A 19816-nucleotide genomic window follows, 5' to 3' on the forward strand; every position below is an offset into this window, starting at 1 on the left:
CTCTGCCAGAGCCTCCCACTGCTTGGCGAGGTGAGCAGCCCATCAGCTGAGCTGCTGAGTCCCAAAAAGGGGAGAAAGCAAAGCTGGTCAGTGATGCTTGAGGCCTAGCCTGGGGAATGCTGGTTGGTGACAAATGAAGGAAGAGATCCCAAGAACAGGAGCTGCTCTAACACCTGACCAGGCAAATGGGGCTTCATGGCCTGGGTTCAGTTGGCATAGGCATCTAAGAAGCTTAGATTTTATTCTCATCTTGCAAATGGAATTCCCTGGTTATTGAGCACATTTGGTGAGTTGGGACATTCTGCCAATGCCTGTACCAGCTAGCTCCAGGAAGTGGCTCAGCTCACCTTTTACTACAGTCAGTCTATAATCTCATGACTGAACACGTACAGGTTCCGAGTAATCGTTTGCTCCTTCCTCCCTGCATCCTCCTCTACTTACAGACAGGAGCCTAAGAACAAAAGTGTAATTAGTAGACAGTGTTTCAATTCAGGTTCAAGACTGGGCTTTATCACTAAGTGACCTCGGGCATGGCACTTGCTATTGACTCAGTTCCCTCAGCTGTAAAATAGGAATTGGATCAAAATGATGGTAGTATGTGACCACACAAGGCGTAGTGTACAACACATAACGTAAAACCATGATTGTCAACACAACTCTCTCTCCCTCTCTATCCCCTTTGCACGCGTTTGCCTTATAAGAAGTAAGGAGCAGTGCACTGACTCGTGCGGAGAAGAGCCCCGGTGAACATACAAACCTTTTACTTATTCTGATTTCTAATTCGGAGGCACCTCCTTTTGAGTGGAGGCTCCAGGTCCTCGGGCCCGGCGCTGAGCATGGGCGAGGAGATGATGCAAGGCGCCATGGCAGCCTTCTCCGCGGGTTTTGGCACAGGCTGGATCACGCAGCCCGTCTTGGGCAGCATCCGCAGAGCGTAGGCGTGGTCCTCGTCCGCGGGGTTATTAAGGTTCGGGTCTGACTTGTCGCCCCCCGCCAGAGCCTCCTCCCCCATCAGCTTTTTGGCCGCCTCCCCGTCCAGGTGGCAGTTGGAAGCACAGTTGTTCTCCTTGACCGACTCCAGCTCGCTCACCGCCGGCTCCTCCGGCGACAGTAGCTTCTTGGGGGGCGCGGGAGGCGGCGGCGGCGGCGGCGGGGGCTGCTCGGGCGGCGGCTCCGCGCCCTTGGCGCCCTCGGCGGCGCCCCGCGTGCCGTTCACAATGACATTGCAGGCCGCGGCGGCCTCGGGGCCCGCGGGGGCGCCCGGGCCCGGGTCGCCAGCGGCGGGCGGGCTGCAGTGGCCGTCCCTGCAGCCGCCGCAGGTCCTGCGCTCGGCGGCGCCGGGTTCGCGCTCCGCCTTGACGTGCGCGTGCAGCGCGCGGTGGATCACGTTGTGCAGCCGGGCCCGGTGGCCCACCGTCAGGTCGATGACGCCGTCCTGCGGGCCCTGCAGCACGCCGCCGGGGAAGCCGAGCTGGCCGCCCGCGCCGGGGGGGCTGCCGGCGCGCCGCGTCAGGTCCACTACCTCGCTCCGGCCGTGCTCCGCCGGCGCGGGCGCCAGGCTCAGGGCCTGGCTGGAGCAGCCGGGCGGCGAGTCCGCGGACTTGGACGAGCCCTGCTTGGAGTCCCGGGGGGACAGGGAGTGTCCGCCTGGCTTGCCTCCTGCCGCCGAGGAGTCGCCGGGGGCGCTCGGAATGAAGTTCTCCCCGTTGCTGGAAAACCCGTTGGGGGGCTTGGAATCACTGACATGGGGGACGGGAATGGGAATGGGGATGGGCACGGGCAGGGGCACGATCACGGGGTATGGCACGAGCAAGGTGGGGGGCGGCACCAGCGGGGCGAGCGACGGCAGCCCGAAATTCATCATCTGGGGCACAGGCATTGGGCCATTTGGCATCATGCTTACCGGCGGGAAGGGGAGACTCGGCAAGGGTGCGCCGGGAGGCGGCGGGGGCAGCAGACCCGGGGGGTTCCCCGGCATGGTCGGGGTGCTCGGGGGGTGGATGTGGGGCGACAGCAGGGGCCGGTGCATGGGGCTGGAGGTGGGGCCCAGGTTCCTGGGGCCGCCTGGCGGGGGCCCGATGCCGGGGAGCATGGGGTTGGACAGGGGCTGTTGGGGTTGGAGGCGTGGTGCGGTGGGCCGCGGATGAAGGGCGGGCGGAGCTGCTGCATGATCTGTTGTTCCATGAAGATGGGCAGCGGGACCGGGCCGCGGTTGGTCATCACCATGGGAGGGCTGCGAGGCGGGACTCCGAGGGGAGGCCCGATGCTCGCAGGTGGCTGGACGGAGACAGGAGGGATGTTTGGCGTCTCGCTGATGGGCATGGACTTGGGCACTGGCGTAGGGATTTTAGTGACAGAGCAGTTGGCAGTGTCAGATGGAGAGACGGTGGTGGACGCCGATGGGCCAGGGCCCTGGCTTTGGCCAGCTGCAGCCACCGGGGAGGGGGCCTTCCTGCGAGCATCTGTTAGAGGGATATTCCAAGAGTCTGGAGTGAGCAGCTGCACCCCGGTGCCTTCTGTTTTATTTTCCATGGGAGGGTGTAATGTGCTGCACAGCCCAGCTGGAAGATTGGCCTGTGTCTCTTTGTAGAAAATGTCCATTTTGTACTGATTGAGACATTTCGCGCTGCAGAACTGAAGCCTTCTTTCCCCGTCCCCAAAGTCCAGGTATTCTTTTGTGTGTCTTATGTGCTTACACCAGTCACATACCTACAACACAGTAATAAGAAAAAAGATAAGCAATCTACTTTGGTAGATAGCATTTCATGTTTTACATAGAGGTTCTTTTCAAACTTTATCATAATTTTTCAACTAGGTGGAAGTGTTTCCTTCTAAAAGGTAAAATTCTTAAATGTTTGTAAAATGATTTCTCTTTGGAAGCCAGAATCGCTTTATAAATATTAACTCTTCAGACTAGCAATTACCACCATCTCCTATTTTAAAAAAAGAAAAAGAAACTCTTGTTCCCCTTTAAGCATAACTTAAAGGTGGATCTGACAAAGAGTACATATACCTGCCCATATATTTTCCGCAAAGAGGCTCATTGTTCATGCAAATCTAGATAGTTTTGGTGAAAAGAATTCTCCCAAAAGTTCAGTGGGCTTTGAAATATAGACCCTTAAAATTCTCCTCACACAAAGTCACTTTACACTACTGACTGTTGGATAATGCAGTTGGAAGGGGTGTGCTGTGTTAACCAATAACACAGAGCACTGAACATCATTATGTCTGGCTTCCAAGGGGAAACTTGGAATTAGTCATGAAGTCTGTGTGAGGTTTAGCTATTCCCAACCTGTGATGTTGCAGCAAGCTAGAATTATTTTTTGAGCTGTTTGCCCACTCTCTCTCAGTAGTCAGAATTTTTGGTGACATTTCTTGGCAGGCAGTCTTATTTAACAACTTTTCAAACACCAGAGAACGTTTTCCAAAAGTTTTTATGGCTTTTCCGCCCTTCAAATCTACTCCTGGCAAAAGAAAGACATCACCAAATTTATTTTAAAGTTGGGCTGCAGAACTAATTAAAGGCTGAGAGCTTTTCCCAATTGGAAATCACTAGACATCAAAGTTCAAAAAATAGTCATTCTCGGCTTCAGAACCCATTACTTTGGAGAAATTATTGTGATTTCATTAACACATTAATTTTGCAACACCATCAGCTCTCACAGATGGTGAAGACATGATCTACAATTCAAATATGACTCTTGTTTGCACAAATGTCTTTCCTTCATATGGCATTTTAAACAAGAATTAATATGAGTAATCTTGCCATAGCTATAAACAGATAAACAGATGTCAAAATTTTCAATAGTTCTTTCAGTGCCTTACTTTTTTGACTGAACATTACACACACAATCTTTTTTTCTTTTTTTTTTTTGGTCATTTCCTCAGCACTCAAGCCATACAGCAGGAGAGGAAGAATTCTGAAACACAATGCAATGGTGAGTTCATTGAATCTGAATCTCTTTTCAATAAAGCCCTGGTTCCAGTATTGCTCTGAACGGAGCCCTGTTTTTGTTGAGAAGGGTGTCTGTTGTTCTGTTGCTGGTGCATGTTGTTTTTTTTAACTATGGCAAACTGATAGCATTAAAAATGATAAATTTTAGTAATGATTGGTCACATAAACAATGCAAAAACAACATATGTTGGGCATTTGATTACTCATCTCATTTAACTCTCAGCTTTCCTAGACTGTAAACAGTGGTGGCAGGCTAGTATGTGATTTTGAGTGTACACACTCATGGCAGATGTGTCTGTATGTGTAAATCCACTCTTTTCTTTCTCACTTTTCCCCCTGATATTGCAGGTAATATATTTGATGGTGTGAGACTGAATAACACATACTTATTGGCATACATTAGTTTTTTGTTTGGTCTCATATCAAAAAACCCTTTCAAAATGCTTGTTGCAAAAACAAACAAACAAACAAAAAAACAATGCTAAGACACTCCTGTGTTTCATTACAGTGTTTCAAGTTTCTCCAGAATTAAGAGTTGTGTTTTTATTTTTATCACAGTTGAGATGTCTAGTTTACAAATAAGCACAGAATTGCCTCTGATGAGAAGAGACACACACAATCTCTCAGACTCTTAAAATTCTCATCTAGATAAAGGCCAAATAAACTATTGAAAACTTGATGCTCATAAGTTATTGATTTTAAAACCTGATCATTTTTATAAAATTAATGTATAATGACATGACATTTACATTCCAATATGAAATAAAGCCACCAGATTCTGTTTCAACATTAGGAATCCATAGAAAGCCTAAAATGAAGCCTAAGTGAAGGATCAAATATAGCTTCTTTAATCATGAACTAAAAAAACAAACATTATCAATGAATTAAACTAATTAAAATAATATATTAAAATTTCTGGCATATTTCTTTTGGATCATATTTTTTAACCATAAGGGGAAAGAGTTTTCTGAAATCCTTAATTGGTTTTCAAATTGCCAGACTGAATTATTTGCCTCCAGAGGATTCCTATGTTTCCTCAAGCTAAATAAATATTTTCAAGTAGAGTAACAAAAAATAATCTAAATATAACTTAAATGCTCTCCCTTTACTTCCTTCACTTTCAATAATTCATTGATGAATAAGGAATGCTTATAGATCTAACCCAATTATCCAAGGAGTGTTCTCCACCATATTTTATTTATTTCCTCATAAAAGGAATTACAGACATCAAAGTTCGAAGCAGATTCTATTTTATCAGGCTTTCCAGTTAAAGCAAAAGCCTAATGGTTACCTACTTGGTTTTCTGCAGCATCCCAAAGGGTTTACATAATATTGTGACAGTTTATGACTATCTCATTTTGGGTAAGAAGTGTGAGTGTGTATGCTTGTCTTATTACATTTCAATTCTGAACACTGGTCTAAAAACACAGTAAAGCAATCTTTCTGGTGAAGCGAAAAATTATTAGAGGAAAAAAATTGTCACTTAATACACAATGAATCACGTCTGTCTTATAGGACACATCGTTTAAGATTGGGTCAATGAATTTATGGCACAAATGGCTATATCATGTGAAGCAATAAAATGCAACACATCATTCATTCTACATCTAACTAATGACACACTTCTCATAATTAAAGATTTCATCATAAGAGCCTGAGCTGATTACTTAAGATGTAGTAGTTAGGTGAAAAATATATACTGTAGATCTTTCTCTTTAATAAAATAACATTTGCATATCCATGAAATACATAGCATGTGTCTCATAAGCTATGGTTTTTCTGAATTGTGGTGTTATAGGGTATCCTTCCCGTCTTTTTTCCCACAGACGGCTTTAATTTTTTCTTTTTAACCTTTTGAGGCATTATTTTTTTCCTCATTATGCCAAGAAGTACCAAAATTCCTTCAGATATTTTAGAAGATAAAGAGTAAGAAGTGCAGAGCTCAACTCACTGGGCTCTGGAATGATTTCCCCTAATTCCACCCGGCTTTGTTTCTGTTGGAATCTGGCCTCTTTGGTTCCACTTCTCCCCCTAACAGGTCCCAGATTGGATGGAGCTGAGGCTGAAGCTGTTTAACGATGGCAATCTGGGGACTGAACAATCAGCTAATGCGAGGCCTTTGAGCGAGACAGCTGAAATGCTTCGTATCACAAATACATAATGTATCACGTGGAAGACAAAAAGATCACAAAGGAGATAAACAAATGCGTATTCCATTCAACCCTATAACAGCAGTCCTCAAAAAGATTAAATTTACCTTCCTGGGATGTGTCCAATTCTAAACAACAGAATGAACATTTCCTTTAGTCCATTTAGAGTATTTATATTTTGGTGGCTGACTGCCAGGGTAGTACTTATAAGCTCAGTGGCCTGATGGATTCACTCCTTTCCTGTGAAATAAATGTGGCAACCTACACCACTAAACTGCTCAAAAGACACTGCCTCAGCAGAAATATCACTTGCTCTTGATACAAGAAAACTGAAAAGCAGGACTTCTGGTTCCTATAACTCTTTCCATCTTGTATTTCCCCTGGAAAGAAAGAAAGCTATTCATGTTGGCAACTGAGCCTTTATTTTTATATAAACGTCCAAAGTCAAAGCCAAAATATGCCATGAGGTTACCCACATGGGCACAATATATACACTCGGCTGGGCTTAGAAGAAGATTCGGGTAGTGAGGGAGGGGGGACAGGGTTCCTAATTAACACATTAATCAGCTGTCAGCTGTGGGAGTGAAGTTCATCTTCCAGTGGAATCCACCCACCACTGCCTTCTGAGTGGTGACCAGCATCAGGCAATATTAAGAAACTCTTGCTGAAATCTTTCTTACTGGGCAAAGACATTTGCAGCAATGGAACAGTAAAAAGATATTAGCAAATCCTTGGATACCATCAACAACTTGAAAACAAAACAAAAGGTTCCTGTGCTCCTGACTTTTCATGAATACAGCACTCAGGTAACAGCTCAGAAATTGTAGCTGCTGTAACCAAGACGGGAGCTTGCCATAAGAGGCTGATTCTCTAGATCTTGGCCTGTTGAACACAGCATTGATCCTGCAGTCCAGGCCAGCTCAAAAAATCATGAGCTCACCTAGGAGTGAAGCCAAGGAGGCTGGACAGACATGGACCACAGGGGTGATCACTGTTTTGAAGGGTTTGGGTCTGCTTTACCTATAGATAATCACCTCATAGCATGAATTAAGGACCTTAGACTGATCCTGCCTGAATACCTGCTTTCAGCTCAACCCTGCAGTCCATGGCCCCAGCACCAGCTGTTCCTTTGGATTCAGGCTCTGCCTTTATCAGAGCCCTAATTTGGTGCACTTGGGCAGCAGATTGATTTGGAATCAGAAGATATGGATGTGAGTTTGGGCTCCATCATTTTCCAGCAGCACAGCCTTACGAAAACATCAGCTTCAGTTTCTTCGTCTGTGAAATGGAGCTAATAGTAGTGATGGGTAATGCTGGTGTACTGGGCATATCAGTAACCTTTATGGAATATTTTTTCAGTTCCTAACCTGCCTCCCTCATGGTTGTTGATTTCCTAGGAACATCCCATATGTTTAAGTTCAGTTTAACTTAATGGGAGGATGTTTCTAATGGCAGCGTGAGGAGGAAAATGAAGGTTTTCATCCAGGCTTTCCTAGGAGCCTGCGTGTGTTTGACATAGAATGGAGCCTATCTCTCTCTGGGCAAACACATGCTGAACCTCACAGAGCCAGCTCCATCCTGCCACTCCAGGGTGAAGAAGGACTGTCTGCAGAGACAAGGAACTGGATGACAGACCTGTGTGAGTCCCACTGCCCACCCTCCTGGGAAGGCCTTATTCAGTTCCTGCTGAGCCCACTTTTTCTAAGGCCAGTCATTCTCCAGTTCAGGCAAAAGCTTGAAAAAGCAGCACGGCTGCATGGAAATGAGTGTTAGAACCATTAAGATGAGTAATTCCTCTTAGGCTCAACTGCTGTTTGAATAGTGGAAGCCATAAACTGTGCTATTCATGTTTTATTAAAAAACAGAACTGATGAACGATCTGCTTGACTCATTACATGGCAGAAACTATCTTCCAAAGGAAGGGCCAGAAGCCACGGTATCACATGCCCTGAAGACAGGATGACCCGAGCCGGCACGGCAGAATGTGTGTGAGGGCAAGCCCCTGTGGAGAGGGGCGCCAAACTCTGATGGGGGAGACCAAGTTCACCATTCCAACTTTCCTTGCAGAGTTGGATTACAGTGAAGGAAGGAAGAAGATGACCTAACCTTAGACGTGCATAGCCACACAGAAATCAGGAGAGGGATTTAGAATGAGCAAAGGCTATTATTGTGTTGTTGTTTTTTTAAGTCAATTCATGGAGAAGTTCATTCTCAAAAAAACTAACTTTCTGCAGGTTTAGAGTCCAACATGATGGTGTTTGCTACATAGTGCTTTTTGTATAAGCGTCTTATTTGGTTTTTTGTTTGGCTTTGCTGTTGGGCTTCTCTCTCTCCAACCCCCACCCCTATCTCTTGGTCTCTCTCTTCCTCGTATAGGATTTGGAACTCAAGAAGACACTAACAACCATCTTTGTTAGAACTGAACATCTCCCTAGAAAGCTGCCCTGTAGGAACTTTATACCATGACTCAATTACTACTTATAAGTTTCCAGCTGGATTTCAGAAACCCTGGGCCAGGTCACCAGGGCAGAGCCTTCTCTTTCACACATGCCATGAGCTCTGAGAGGCAGAGCAGAGATATGCTTGGTTTTTAGGATCTCAAAGCGCTGACAAATGGCTTTCAGGATTTCATGAGTGCTGACAAATGCCTCCTTACTGACCCAAGTCTCTGTTTCTACAGCCAAAGCAAGAGATGGACTCCTGCCCTGTATTCAGTGATGGAGGGTCCATCCATCCTCATGGCCAAACATATGACTCAGAAGAAGGTGATTTTTCCCTTTGTTCTGACAAGTTTGGTTGCCTAAGCGCATTAGTGTATCGTCACAAAACTCTCCACTTCATTAAAACTGGATAAATGCTACTTACATCTTCCTAACACAAGTCATCCAGATGGAAACTGAAAAATTCAAACATTGGAAAATCTGGCCCACCTGATGCCAAATGTTTGCCTCTCTGTTTTTCAGTTCTGCAGCTCTGAGAGGACAGACACATAGTCCAGGAGATCTCAGAGCAATGAAATTCAGCCCTGAGCAGAACCTCAGAGATCACTGGGGACACCCCTCCAGCCTCCAGCTCCTGGTAGGGCAATACTTAATCATGCTCAGCTCAGGTGCTCAGCTGTAAACTGAGATCATCTCTCGGGACGCACTGCCCAGGAAACACGTGGCCAAGAAAGAACCAGCAAGTGACTGCAGACATGGAAAATGTGCCCCATAAAAGCAGAGAGCCATGTCCTACCCTATCCTCCAGGGAATTGCTGCTGCCATGCCCTGTGACTCGATCTTTTCTCCTTTATATCAACTCCAGATATTCTAATTGTGACCTGCCCTGAAAATTCTGCCATCACAAATCCAATTATTCATTCATTGGATTCCTTGTTTCAGGAGGCACTGAACTGCGAAGCAGTACAGTAAAGATTTAGCACCTGCCCTCAAGAAGCTCAGAATCTGTTAACAGACATGGGAGGGACTTCCCTGGTGGTCCAGTGGCTGGGCTCTGTGCTCCCAATGCAGGGGGCCTGGGTGTGATCCCTGGCAAGGGAACTAGACCCACAGGCCACAACTAGGAGTTCACATGCTGCATCAAAGATCCTGCATGTTTCAACTAAGACCTGGTGCAGCCAAATAGATAAATATTAAAACAACATCAACAACAGTCATGGGAGAAATTTGTGTGCCCCACTCCCCAGATTTGTTCTGAATGCAACAGTTTTTAACTAAAAAATAGTCTTAATATTTTACTCTCAGTATCTAACTCCCCTTTGCTGCTCTACCCTGTGACTCCTCTTTTATCAAATGTATATCAGAATCTTCTTTCAGATATGTATTTACCTTGGTTATTGTAAACTTTCCTTGTTTTCAAAATAGATATATGGATCTCTTTTGAAATGTACTTTGATTTCATTTATCATTACTCTGTTTCCTAAATGCATACTTGAATATTTGAAATTTCATTATAAGAGCTCTCTCTCTGCCTGAAAAAAACTATATAGAGGGACTCTGGGTTGCACTTGTATAAAAGGAGAGCCATCAATGTGATGTGTTAAAAAGTGAAGTATACTAGTTACCTGGCTTCTTTTTATCTGTGGTCACTCACCTCATTTCTTCCTTCATACAGACTTTTTAGAAAATGCAAAAAATCATATTTCAATACAAGGTTTTAATTCCACAACATAGCTAATCGTACATCAATAATATGACTCTTGGAAGGATTGTTATTGTTATCTGTGATATTTGAAACCATCTCTTTTTTCCCTAGGGATGTTATTTGTATCTGCCTCCTCACCCACCCGGGCTGTGTCTTGGCATCAGTGATGAGCAGCACCATTGAAATGCCACAACATTAAGGCTGGGTGCATGCTGGTGGTCCAGGTCAAAGGCACTTGCTGGGCAGAATTCACAGCTCCTCTGGCAATCATGCTCCTCAGCTCCCTCTCTGGCAGCTTCTCGAAGGCTCACAGCTGCTCCTGGTGATTCTCATTTATTTACCAACTATATTCTGATTGCTCAAAATCTTCCAGCTACTTGGCAAAGGGCTTCACCTGCAATGCCTCATTCATCCTAACCCAGGGATTGAACCCACGTCTCCCGCACTGCAGGCAGATTCTATACTCTGAGCCACCAGGGAAGCCAATGCCTCCTTCATCCCAACCCAGGGATCGAACCCAGGTCTCCTGCATTGCAGGCAGATTCTATACCATCTGAATCACAGGGAAGCCCAATGCCTCATTCAATCCTCTTTTAACAGTTTTGCACATTTCTGTGCTCCTGGGTTCCAGACTGAACCAGCTCCTATCTGTGGGTGCCAGGCTTGCCCATTTCACCCCCTGGTATCCATGGCTGCCCAGTTCTCAGATCTCTCCAGGACACTCCATCAAAAGCTATGGTTTTTATTATCACGCCTAGTGGAAGCACCAATTTGATGTAACAATAATAGATTCTATGAGTAATAAGAGCTTAGATTATTTAAGCACTAGTCACCATGCTAAGCATGTTACATGAATTACCTCTTTTAATCTCCACAAGTACCTTACCACCTAGATAACTGGGGTTTAGATGGGTTAAATAATTTGCCCAAGATTACCTATGCAGATAAGGGATGGCAGATCCAGATTCTAACTTAGATCAGTCTGGCTCAAAGCCTATACTGCTCCACTATCTCAAGGATTTTTGGCATTTTCCTTTAAAACTACAAATTAAAATGACTGACTAATACAGACACACCTCGTTTTATTGCACTTTACTTTATTGCACTTCTCAGATGTTTTTTTACAAATTGAAGGTTGGTGCCAATCCTGCATCGAGCAAATCTATTGGTGCCTTACTTCCTGCGGTACTTGCTCACTTCGTGTCTCTGTGTTGCACTGTGGTAATTCTCACAATATTTCTAACTTCATTTTATGTTTGTTATAGTGATCTGTCATCAGTGATTTTTGATGTTACTCTTGGGAAAAGAATAAAACTTGCCGAAGGCTCAGGTGATGGCTAGCATTTTTCAGCAATAAAGTATTTTTTAATTAAGATATGTACATTACTATAGACAAAGTGCTATTGCACACAGCCTAGAGTATAGTGTAAATGTCACTCTTATATGCACTGGGAAACCAAAACATTCATGTGACTCACTTTATTCCAATATCTGCTTTTATTTTCAGTGACCTGAAACCACATCCACAATATCTCCGAGGTATGTCTGTATTTGATAACTTTAGTTTGAAATTTTGGAATCGCAGACATTTAGACCTCTGAGGAACTTCACAGGTCAAGCCAAACCCGTGTCCCCCAGGAACGGTGGGTTTCCTTCTACAGAGCTGGTCTTCCAGGTGGCCCTATCTTCCTATGACAGGGTGGCCATCCAGCTCTGTCCACATGGCCAAAGAGTTCCAGAGAGGCTGCAAGACTGTGAAGAGCCCTGTGCAGCCTATTTTGTCCGTGAACAGCTTTGAGTGTTAGAACGTTTAACCATTCAACGTCCCTGTCACTTCCACCCACTGTTAGTAGCTCTGTTCACCGGGGTGTCCTAGCACAGGTCAAAACCTCTTCCAAAGCTCAGCCTCCCAAATACTTAAAAAGAGCCGTCATTTTCCCCCCAGGCTTTTGTTTTTAAACCTCCACAGATCCTGCACCCATTCGCCAGGGACAAGTTCCGAGAGCCCTCCCGTCCTGTCTGTCCTTGACCCAGGTGTCCACTTCACCTTGGGAACGCCCAGAACAGCATGCAGCCACCTGGCCGCGTCCAGGGCGTTCTCCTCTCCCTCTCTCCCGTGGAACGCCTTAGCTCCACTAATGCCACCCTAGAACACATGTGCTTAAGCTAGTTGTATCCCGCTGTTAGTTATTTGCTTTTTCAAAACAAACATTTATTGAATGTCTCTTATGTACGAAGCTTGAAGCTTTCACTGATCTCCTTTAATACTGACAACAAACTTGTAAAGGAGCTACAGTTTTTCCCATTTTACTTGAAAATGAGGAAACACGAGTTCAAAGAGACGATGTGGTTTCCCTAAGCTCTCACAGCCTACAAAGAATGGAGCTGGGATCCAGATCAGAACTCCCAACCCATCCTCCTTTCACTCCACCATGCTGCTTGCTTCACTCTGAGTTGTTGCTCAACCAAATCCCTTTTCTCTTAAGTGCTCATCAACCACTTGTTTAATGATATATTCAAAGACTTTTGAGGGTAAGCCATGAAGCCGACTGGTCTAGACTTTCAGAAATCAGAAACCCTTTCCCGGTTTTGAAATGTTAGTCCATTTATGTCTTTTTGAAACCCTTCCTATTCATCATGATGGAAGAGAGATTATGCAAAAGTTGATATGAAATAATCTACACACTTCCCCACATGGCAGGGAGAGCTGAATTTGGTGAGTGCGGCAGGTGCTGTCTACCTCTTTGCCCTCAATGTGGGATTCATAGTCCTCTTTATGGATCTGTTTTACCCTTTCCAGTACAAAGAGCACTGTCTTTCTGGAAACAATGGAAAAAAGAACAAGTAAAAGTGTCTAGCCTTGCCTTCTCACCCTCTTTTGTTAAACATTTCGCCATTTGCTCTGAACACTGATCTCTCCAAGTATACTTCATGCTTCTATGAGCAGAGCCCTAAAAAGTTCCTTTTATTATCTTGGGCAGTTCCCCCAAGCGTTTATTCCTTCATGCACCCTAGCCTTCCTGACACAATATCCATTTTCAGAATTTCCCACCTTCCATTTCCCCTCCTCACCGGCACAAACTACACTGAGCTTCTGATTTGGCGAACGAAGCAACCTTTCCTTGGATTAAAAATGTCTGCTTTTCTAAATTCCAGGGAACATAGTTGATCACATCCGTGCACATTCCAAGACGGTTGGGCCACTTCCATGCCAAGCAGCTCTCCTCTGTATTAAGCACCATGGTCGTCAAAGTAGGATTCCTCACACAGCTTCTCTGCCTTCTCAGAACTCTCCACGAGGCATGGGAAGAAGGATCACCTGCTGTTTCTAAGAGACTGATACTCTTAGCAAATATGTAGGTAAACTGCCCTTATCTTGCTTTGTTGCTAATTGATCTGTTTTTAATCTCTACTTCAGGTTTTGTACTCATTACCCTCCAAATAATTCTTTGGTTGTTTCCTTTTATTTCCTTAAAATTCCCACTTTGAATTTCACCATGTATTGCCATACAAAGATGTATTTTCCTGAATTTTACCCACCTACTAGCTATGTTGGTGGGATATGGTGTTTTATGTTTTAGTTCTATATGTCAGCTCTCGTCTAGGCATAACCCACCCCCCACACACAAGTCTCAGTGGTATCACTGAGATTGTTTTTATCTTTTTGTGCCCACAGTCCAGGGTAACTTGGTTCTTCCAGTCTCTGCATCAGTAGAGAGACGTCAGAAGCCATCGTTTGTTCCTGCTCATGACTTTATTTACTCTTGAAAGGGACTGGCCCCCTTTTTCACTATCCCATTCAGCACTATTCACACATGCTGCCTTCACTGGGTCCAGTTTTACAGGTTTAAAACAGAGCTCCCTGGTTTACCTATACTCTTATTTACTCATTATTCTTTTATTAAATCTCAGTTATTAAAAACAAAGAGAAAACTCACTACTGTGAACCTTCCTATGATGTACACTTCAAAGTCAAAAGCATACCACAAAAATAAAACCCAGAAACCCAAATCAACAATACATTTGACCCCAAATTTTCTCCACTGTGTTTGCAAAGGCTGTGGAGTGTTTGACAGTAACATAATTGCACTAATGAGGAGGCTTGCCAGCCAGGTTGTGGTCTGAAGCTCATGGATGTTTTAGCCCTAGGCTCAGCTTCAGGCCAGCAACGGTCACCTGGGCCAGAGTCACCGATGGAATCCCTTATGCTCAGTTACACACAAATGTGACATTAATGGTACCTGGTACACAATGCTACAAATTCAAAAGGCTCAGAGAGCTGAACTCACAAACTTGGGGAAAAGAAATAATTTAGGCTGCCTGTTGTCTTATTTTTTTAGTTAATCAAAGCTAGTGTGAGAGCATCCACTTAGCGACACTTTCCTAGGTGTCTGGCAAGGATGTGAGGGACTGCTTCTGACTTCAGATCCGCACGTTGGTTCCTTTGTCTCTGAAAAGCTTCCTGCGTGTTTGTGGGCCTCAGCTTGCCTAGTTCTCTTCCATCTTTGCTCCGAGAATGCAGCTATTATGCTGGGCTAACTACTTAGTGGAAAGCCAGCACCCCACTAATGCTAGGCTTGCCACTGAGCGTCTCTCTTACACTTCCATCCTCATAAGTGAATCCTGGGTTAGCTCAGCCCAATCTCCCCAGGCAGGCTGAATGTCTGAAGTGCTAAACAGTAGACAGCAAGAAAACCTGGGACAAAGATATGTATTCATATAGGCTTAAACACATTTGTTATCTCTATAATTTCTTTCAAAATTCAAGTGGTATAACAGACACTATCATAATATGACTCACCAGAAGTCTGCAAGAGATCAGCAGTCAGGTAACATACCTTATTTTAGATACAGATAAATTAAGACTGCACCGTGCTGTGCTTAGTCACTCAGTAGTGTCCGACTCTTTGTGACCCCATGGGGGACTCTTTGAGCCCGCCAGGCTCCTCTGTCCATGTGGATTCTCCAAGCAAGAATACTGGAGTGGGTTGCCATGCTCTTCTCCAGGTGATCTTCCCAACCCAGGGACTGAACCCAGGTCTCCTGCATTGCAGGCAGATTCTTTACCGACTGAGCCACCAGGGAAGCCCAAATTAAAACGAGCAATAACTATATATCCACTATTAGTATTTGGGTAAAAGTCCCCACCTCATAAGCCATGGGTAAATAACTACATCATTCTTTGATCAACTCTGAAGAAAGGAAATGAAATGGGAAAGGATCCTGCTATTTGACGCACTGTACAATTGGACTATTGGCTCCTTTTTTTTTTTTGGACTATTGGCTCCTGAGTGAAAAAAGAAAAGAGTATGATGCGCTGTCTAATCCAAATCGCCTGTGTAAGGGACCTCAGATCCAGTAAGATACAAAAGAAAGGTGTACAGGAGGGTAATCAAAACACTGGAGATGGAGCGGCTCTTCTAGCACTCACACTGGATACATTGTGCATGTACAGAAGTAGGGAGGATCAGGAACGGGGAGACAGAGGAGGAGAAAAAGAACTTGTAGGGACTACCTTTATATCAGAACAGAACCCATTACACATTGAATGCCTGCTGTGGCCACTGCCCAGCTGGTTTCCTGGATTTAGCAGACTGGACCCAAGGATACCTCAAGACCTGGGGTGGGGCTCTGCCTAACGAGACGAGTAATCCAACAAGCCAATCAGATCTTCTTCTCTGGGGTTTGGGAATCAAGGTAACCCCAAGAGACTAAGTAGTGGTGGGAACAATGACTGTGAGCAGAAACACATGGCTGAAAGCCAGAGCACCACGGAAGCCAGGCAGTAAGCAGAAGCCCCAGGGCAGTGCAGGTCATGGGGCCGACTGGAGCTGAAAGAACTGGGAGTGGCAGGAGTTGCAAGTCCTCCAAGGATGTGTGCTAGAGCAGGAAGTAATGGTGCCAGCTCCTTGGGGGCAAAAAGACAGTCCAGCCACCAAGTTCTTAGGCCTGTGGGGTCATCTTTGCTGCCAGAACAACTGCCCAGGCTCCGTGAGCATGGGCAGCAATGGCTATTTCTGTCTTGTTTCCTTGATCTTCTATACAGTGAGCCTCCAACTTTAGGGAGGCCAAGAATCTAACCCAGCTGTGTATACTTTCTCCGATTTAATCCTGACCACAGCCCTTTTCATTTTCACTTTTTCTCAGCCCTTGTCAGTGTTACTCTCTATTAAAAGATGAAGAAAATCTGGGAAGGGGCAGTGACTTCAAAGTCCCTTCTGGCCCGACACTACTTCCTCCTGTGGTTAAGGAGCTCCTTGTGGCCTCATCCCACCAGGAACCCTCTGCTATGGGTGTGAGGTGCACAGGGCAGCCTCGGCCCAGGAAAGCAGGAAGGTGACCCCAGGACAGCCTCTGACACAGGCCTCTCTATACCGGGGCTATTTCTGAGGGTCACCACAGAAAGGAAATGTGACTGCCACATCGAGTCCTTGCCTGTTCCTAAATCCACTGCAGCATCCTCCCCCTTGCCCCACTCACTGACCACTCCTACCCCCAACTCTATTGCCTACAGGGTGTCCTGAAAAATACCAGGCCCATCAATGCTCTGCCCTAAAAGTGGATTCCACGGTCATATAAGTTTGGGAAAAGTTGTACACCCTATATTCCTCTGGGAGATTCTCAATGTATGTTGCCATATTTAAGCCTCTGAGAAGTTCTGCAGAAAAGAAACGTTTCACTTCACTAATCCAGAGTTTCCTCAAATTTCCAAAAATAGAACTTTTCTTTTTTTTTTTTTCCTAGTAGGATCCTGAAGAAAATCACTTTGGAAAATGCTACTGTCATGATTTGGATGCATGTAAGAGCCAGGAAACCCGGGCCTTAGGATTTTTCCTTTGATGAAAAGTTTCCTCTGTGGTACCGGGCCTGGGCCCTTACACCCCAGCACACTCTCGCACAGGAAAAGGCTTCCCATAGGCAAATGTCTGTTGTTACCTGAACGGTCAGAGAAGGTGATAGTATTCCCATGCCTTTGCCCTTCTGGATGTTCGCAGGCTCTGTCCTGCCAGCAATCAAGATTTTTCGTCCCTTTACAGCACTTTTCTCAGCCCTACAGCTCCCCGCTCCCCTCTAATCAGCTTCCTGTGCTCACCCAGGCCTGGACCCTATTACATTTCACCCTGTGGTTTCAGCTTCTGCAGTCACTACAAACTCAATTTCTGTCCTCTCAGTTCTGGTTACTTCATACCGCCCGCCAGCCCACAGGATGTCATGAATGCCATTACCTCTCGTATGACCTCCCACACCCTGAAGCTCCACCCAAGAGCATTTTAGGTCACACTGCATTTTTCTTGTTATAGATGAATGCATGAGCATCTCCTGAGAACCAAGGTGTCACAAGAGAGAAGCAAACTCACAGAGTACAACAACAAGGAAAACAAATGGCCCGTTGGTATTTTCATATTCAGACACATGGTCACATAAGAACCATCCTTATCTGTCCTGCTGAATAAAAATATAAAATCAAGAACTACTACCCCAACCAGCCTTCCAGGCACACTGACTTTGAATGGAATTCGACTTGCCCATGAGGTTTATTCTACTCCAAGCCACACTGATCGTGTTATCTCTTCCTTTGGCTATTGTCCACCACAGGTGTCTGGGCAAATCCACCCTCATCGAGAGTGTGAATGTGTGTCCCAAAGGGCCAGGAGAACTGTGGTCTCCAAAGGAGAATGGGTGGTTAGCTATCCCTGGGCTAAGTTTGTGTTTCTAATCAGACACCTGCATCCTGTAACACACACTTCATGGCCTGATAAACCAGCAGCAGCATGGAGGGCCTCATACTGTGTTTCCAACAGATCACCTACTATCCCAAGTCCTGTTAGTTGGAAGTACTTCAAACTCTTCTCTAAGTCCTGTTAACAATGGGTACACATTTTGCCCAAAAATCTGACTTAAATGAAAGGTTGCAACAATTGTCTAATGGGAAAGCCTAACATGACCTAAGCCACCCATACCTGTTTCTAGACACTTTCAGAGAACACGGGCTTGGGCCTGAGGTAGTCAAAATGAGCCGAAGGGTGAGCAGACTCGCTGGCTTAATTGAGTTTTTTCGCTGAGCACCAGTGAGACATGAGTTCAGATTAGAATTCCATTATGGGTTTTTAATAATTAAACATTACATGTTTGGAACCTCATTCTTCTGTATTAGTTTTTAAATATTAATCTATTTACATCAGCTGGACTTCCTGCAGCTTGACACGCAGTAAACGAGAGTCACGCTGTGAGAGACGACTGTGCTCCTAGCTTGACATCTTTGATGTTCAGTAACAGTAACGTGACACCAGCCCTCGGTTCAACCCAACCCTGCACCATAATTACCCGCCTTTTACAACACAGCTTCTTCATTTTCCAACATACTCATTATTACGCTGACATTTTTAATTAGCAAGAATCCAAATTCATCTTATTTGGAGAGTTTTATGATGCCCCTTGAGACCTCAGGGGTGGGAGGCATCCTGCCCTCTGCAGAACCAGGGTTGGGAAATGGATGTGAAGGCACGTGAGGGTTTCCTTGGCTACTATCTCACACTGTGATGAGATGCCAGCAGAAAACTCCAAAACCCAGAGCACACATAAAACCTCATTAAGGGCTAACCCTGCTTTGGGCAGTGCCCCCATGCCAAGAGGACTTTTCCTTGGTGGCCGGCAGACATGGTCCTCCGGGGCATTCTGTGGCCTCCCTGCCTCCTGTCTCATCAGCTCTGTCACCAGCTCCTCAGGGCCCTTCTCTCTGCTGCTGGGGGTTTTTGACTCTGATATTGGCTGCCTGTCTGCCTCTCCCAGCTCCAAGGCAGAACATCCTGATGACAGAGACAAGGGCTTCCCAAAAGCCTAAATGCAACAGCGGATGGCCTGAGGCTGGACAATCTGTGGAATCCAGGACCTGAGACCAGGCAGGATGATCAAGGGCTGTCTAAATCCAAGGACAGGGGGAACCCGTGCAGTGAGGCTTCCATGACTCCACGGTCTCCAAAGTCGGGGTCATCAGCAGACCCGTGTGTCCTCTTAGCCCTCACAGAGTGTGCCACGGAATGGTCTCCAATTTGGTTTCAATTTATGAATTTTATTCCCTTTTAAGATAAAGCTGACCATGCAGACCAGTGATGGCCTGTTTTAAAGAGTAAAATCCTATTTTATTTCGTAAAAAGAGATGCAGGATTCAAAATGGAAAATTACCTGGGAGCTACCTTTGTAATAGAAAAGGAGCACCCCTATTCGGACCGCCCACCTCTGTACCACAGAGGAAGCTGGAGGTACTGATACCTCAAGAGGTTAAACATAAAGATCTCTACCAAATGTCAACATGTCTTTCTCTGTTTTACCTGTCAGTGTCATGGAATGGCTTACGCAAAATACCTCAATGCAAACATCTCTAATTAGTCTCAGAAGGAAGCCCAGTCCCACACCCTCCAGGCAATGCATGGCGCCTACAATGGCTAGTCCGGGAAGGCTTGGAGCCCCAGACAGTGACTGGTGGTCCCCAGGAGCTGAGGGCCTCCTGGAAGGCTTGTCTGTACCAGACTTCAGGAAGAACAAGTAGATTTCTAGTGTGTAGGGG

General features: G+C 45.5%; 1 protein-coding gene across 1 annotated transcript in view; it reads right to left on the minus strand.

The window, feature by feature from the left end:
- The window catches only part of SOBP (sine oculis binding protein homolog), a 164311-nt gene that overhangs the window by 18465 nt on the left and 126030 nt on the right, over nt 1-19816 (minus strand). The window contains 2 exon segments of the mRNA XM_070376515.1: nt 758-2109; nt 2112-2709. Of these exon segments, the coding sequence (XP_070232616.1) occupies nt 761-2109; nt 2112-2709 (1947 nt within the window). The 3' untranslated portion in view covers nt 758-760.

Source organism: Bos mutus, chromosome 9, assembly GCF_027580195.1.
Source record: "Bos mutus isolate GX-2022 chromosome 9, NWIPB_WYAK_1.1, whole genome shotgun sequence".
In the NCBI taxonomy this organism is placed as follows: Eukaryota; Metazoa; Chordata; class Mammalia; order Artiodactyla; family Bovidae; genus Bos; species Bos mutus.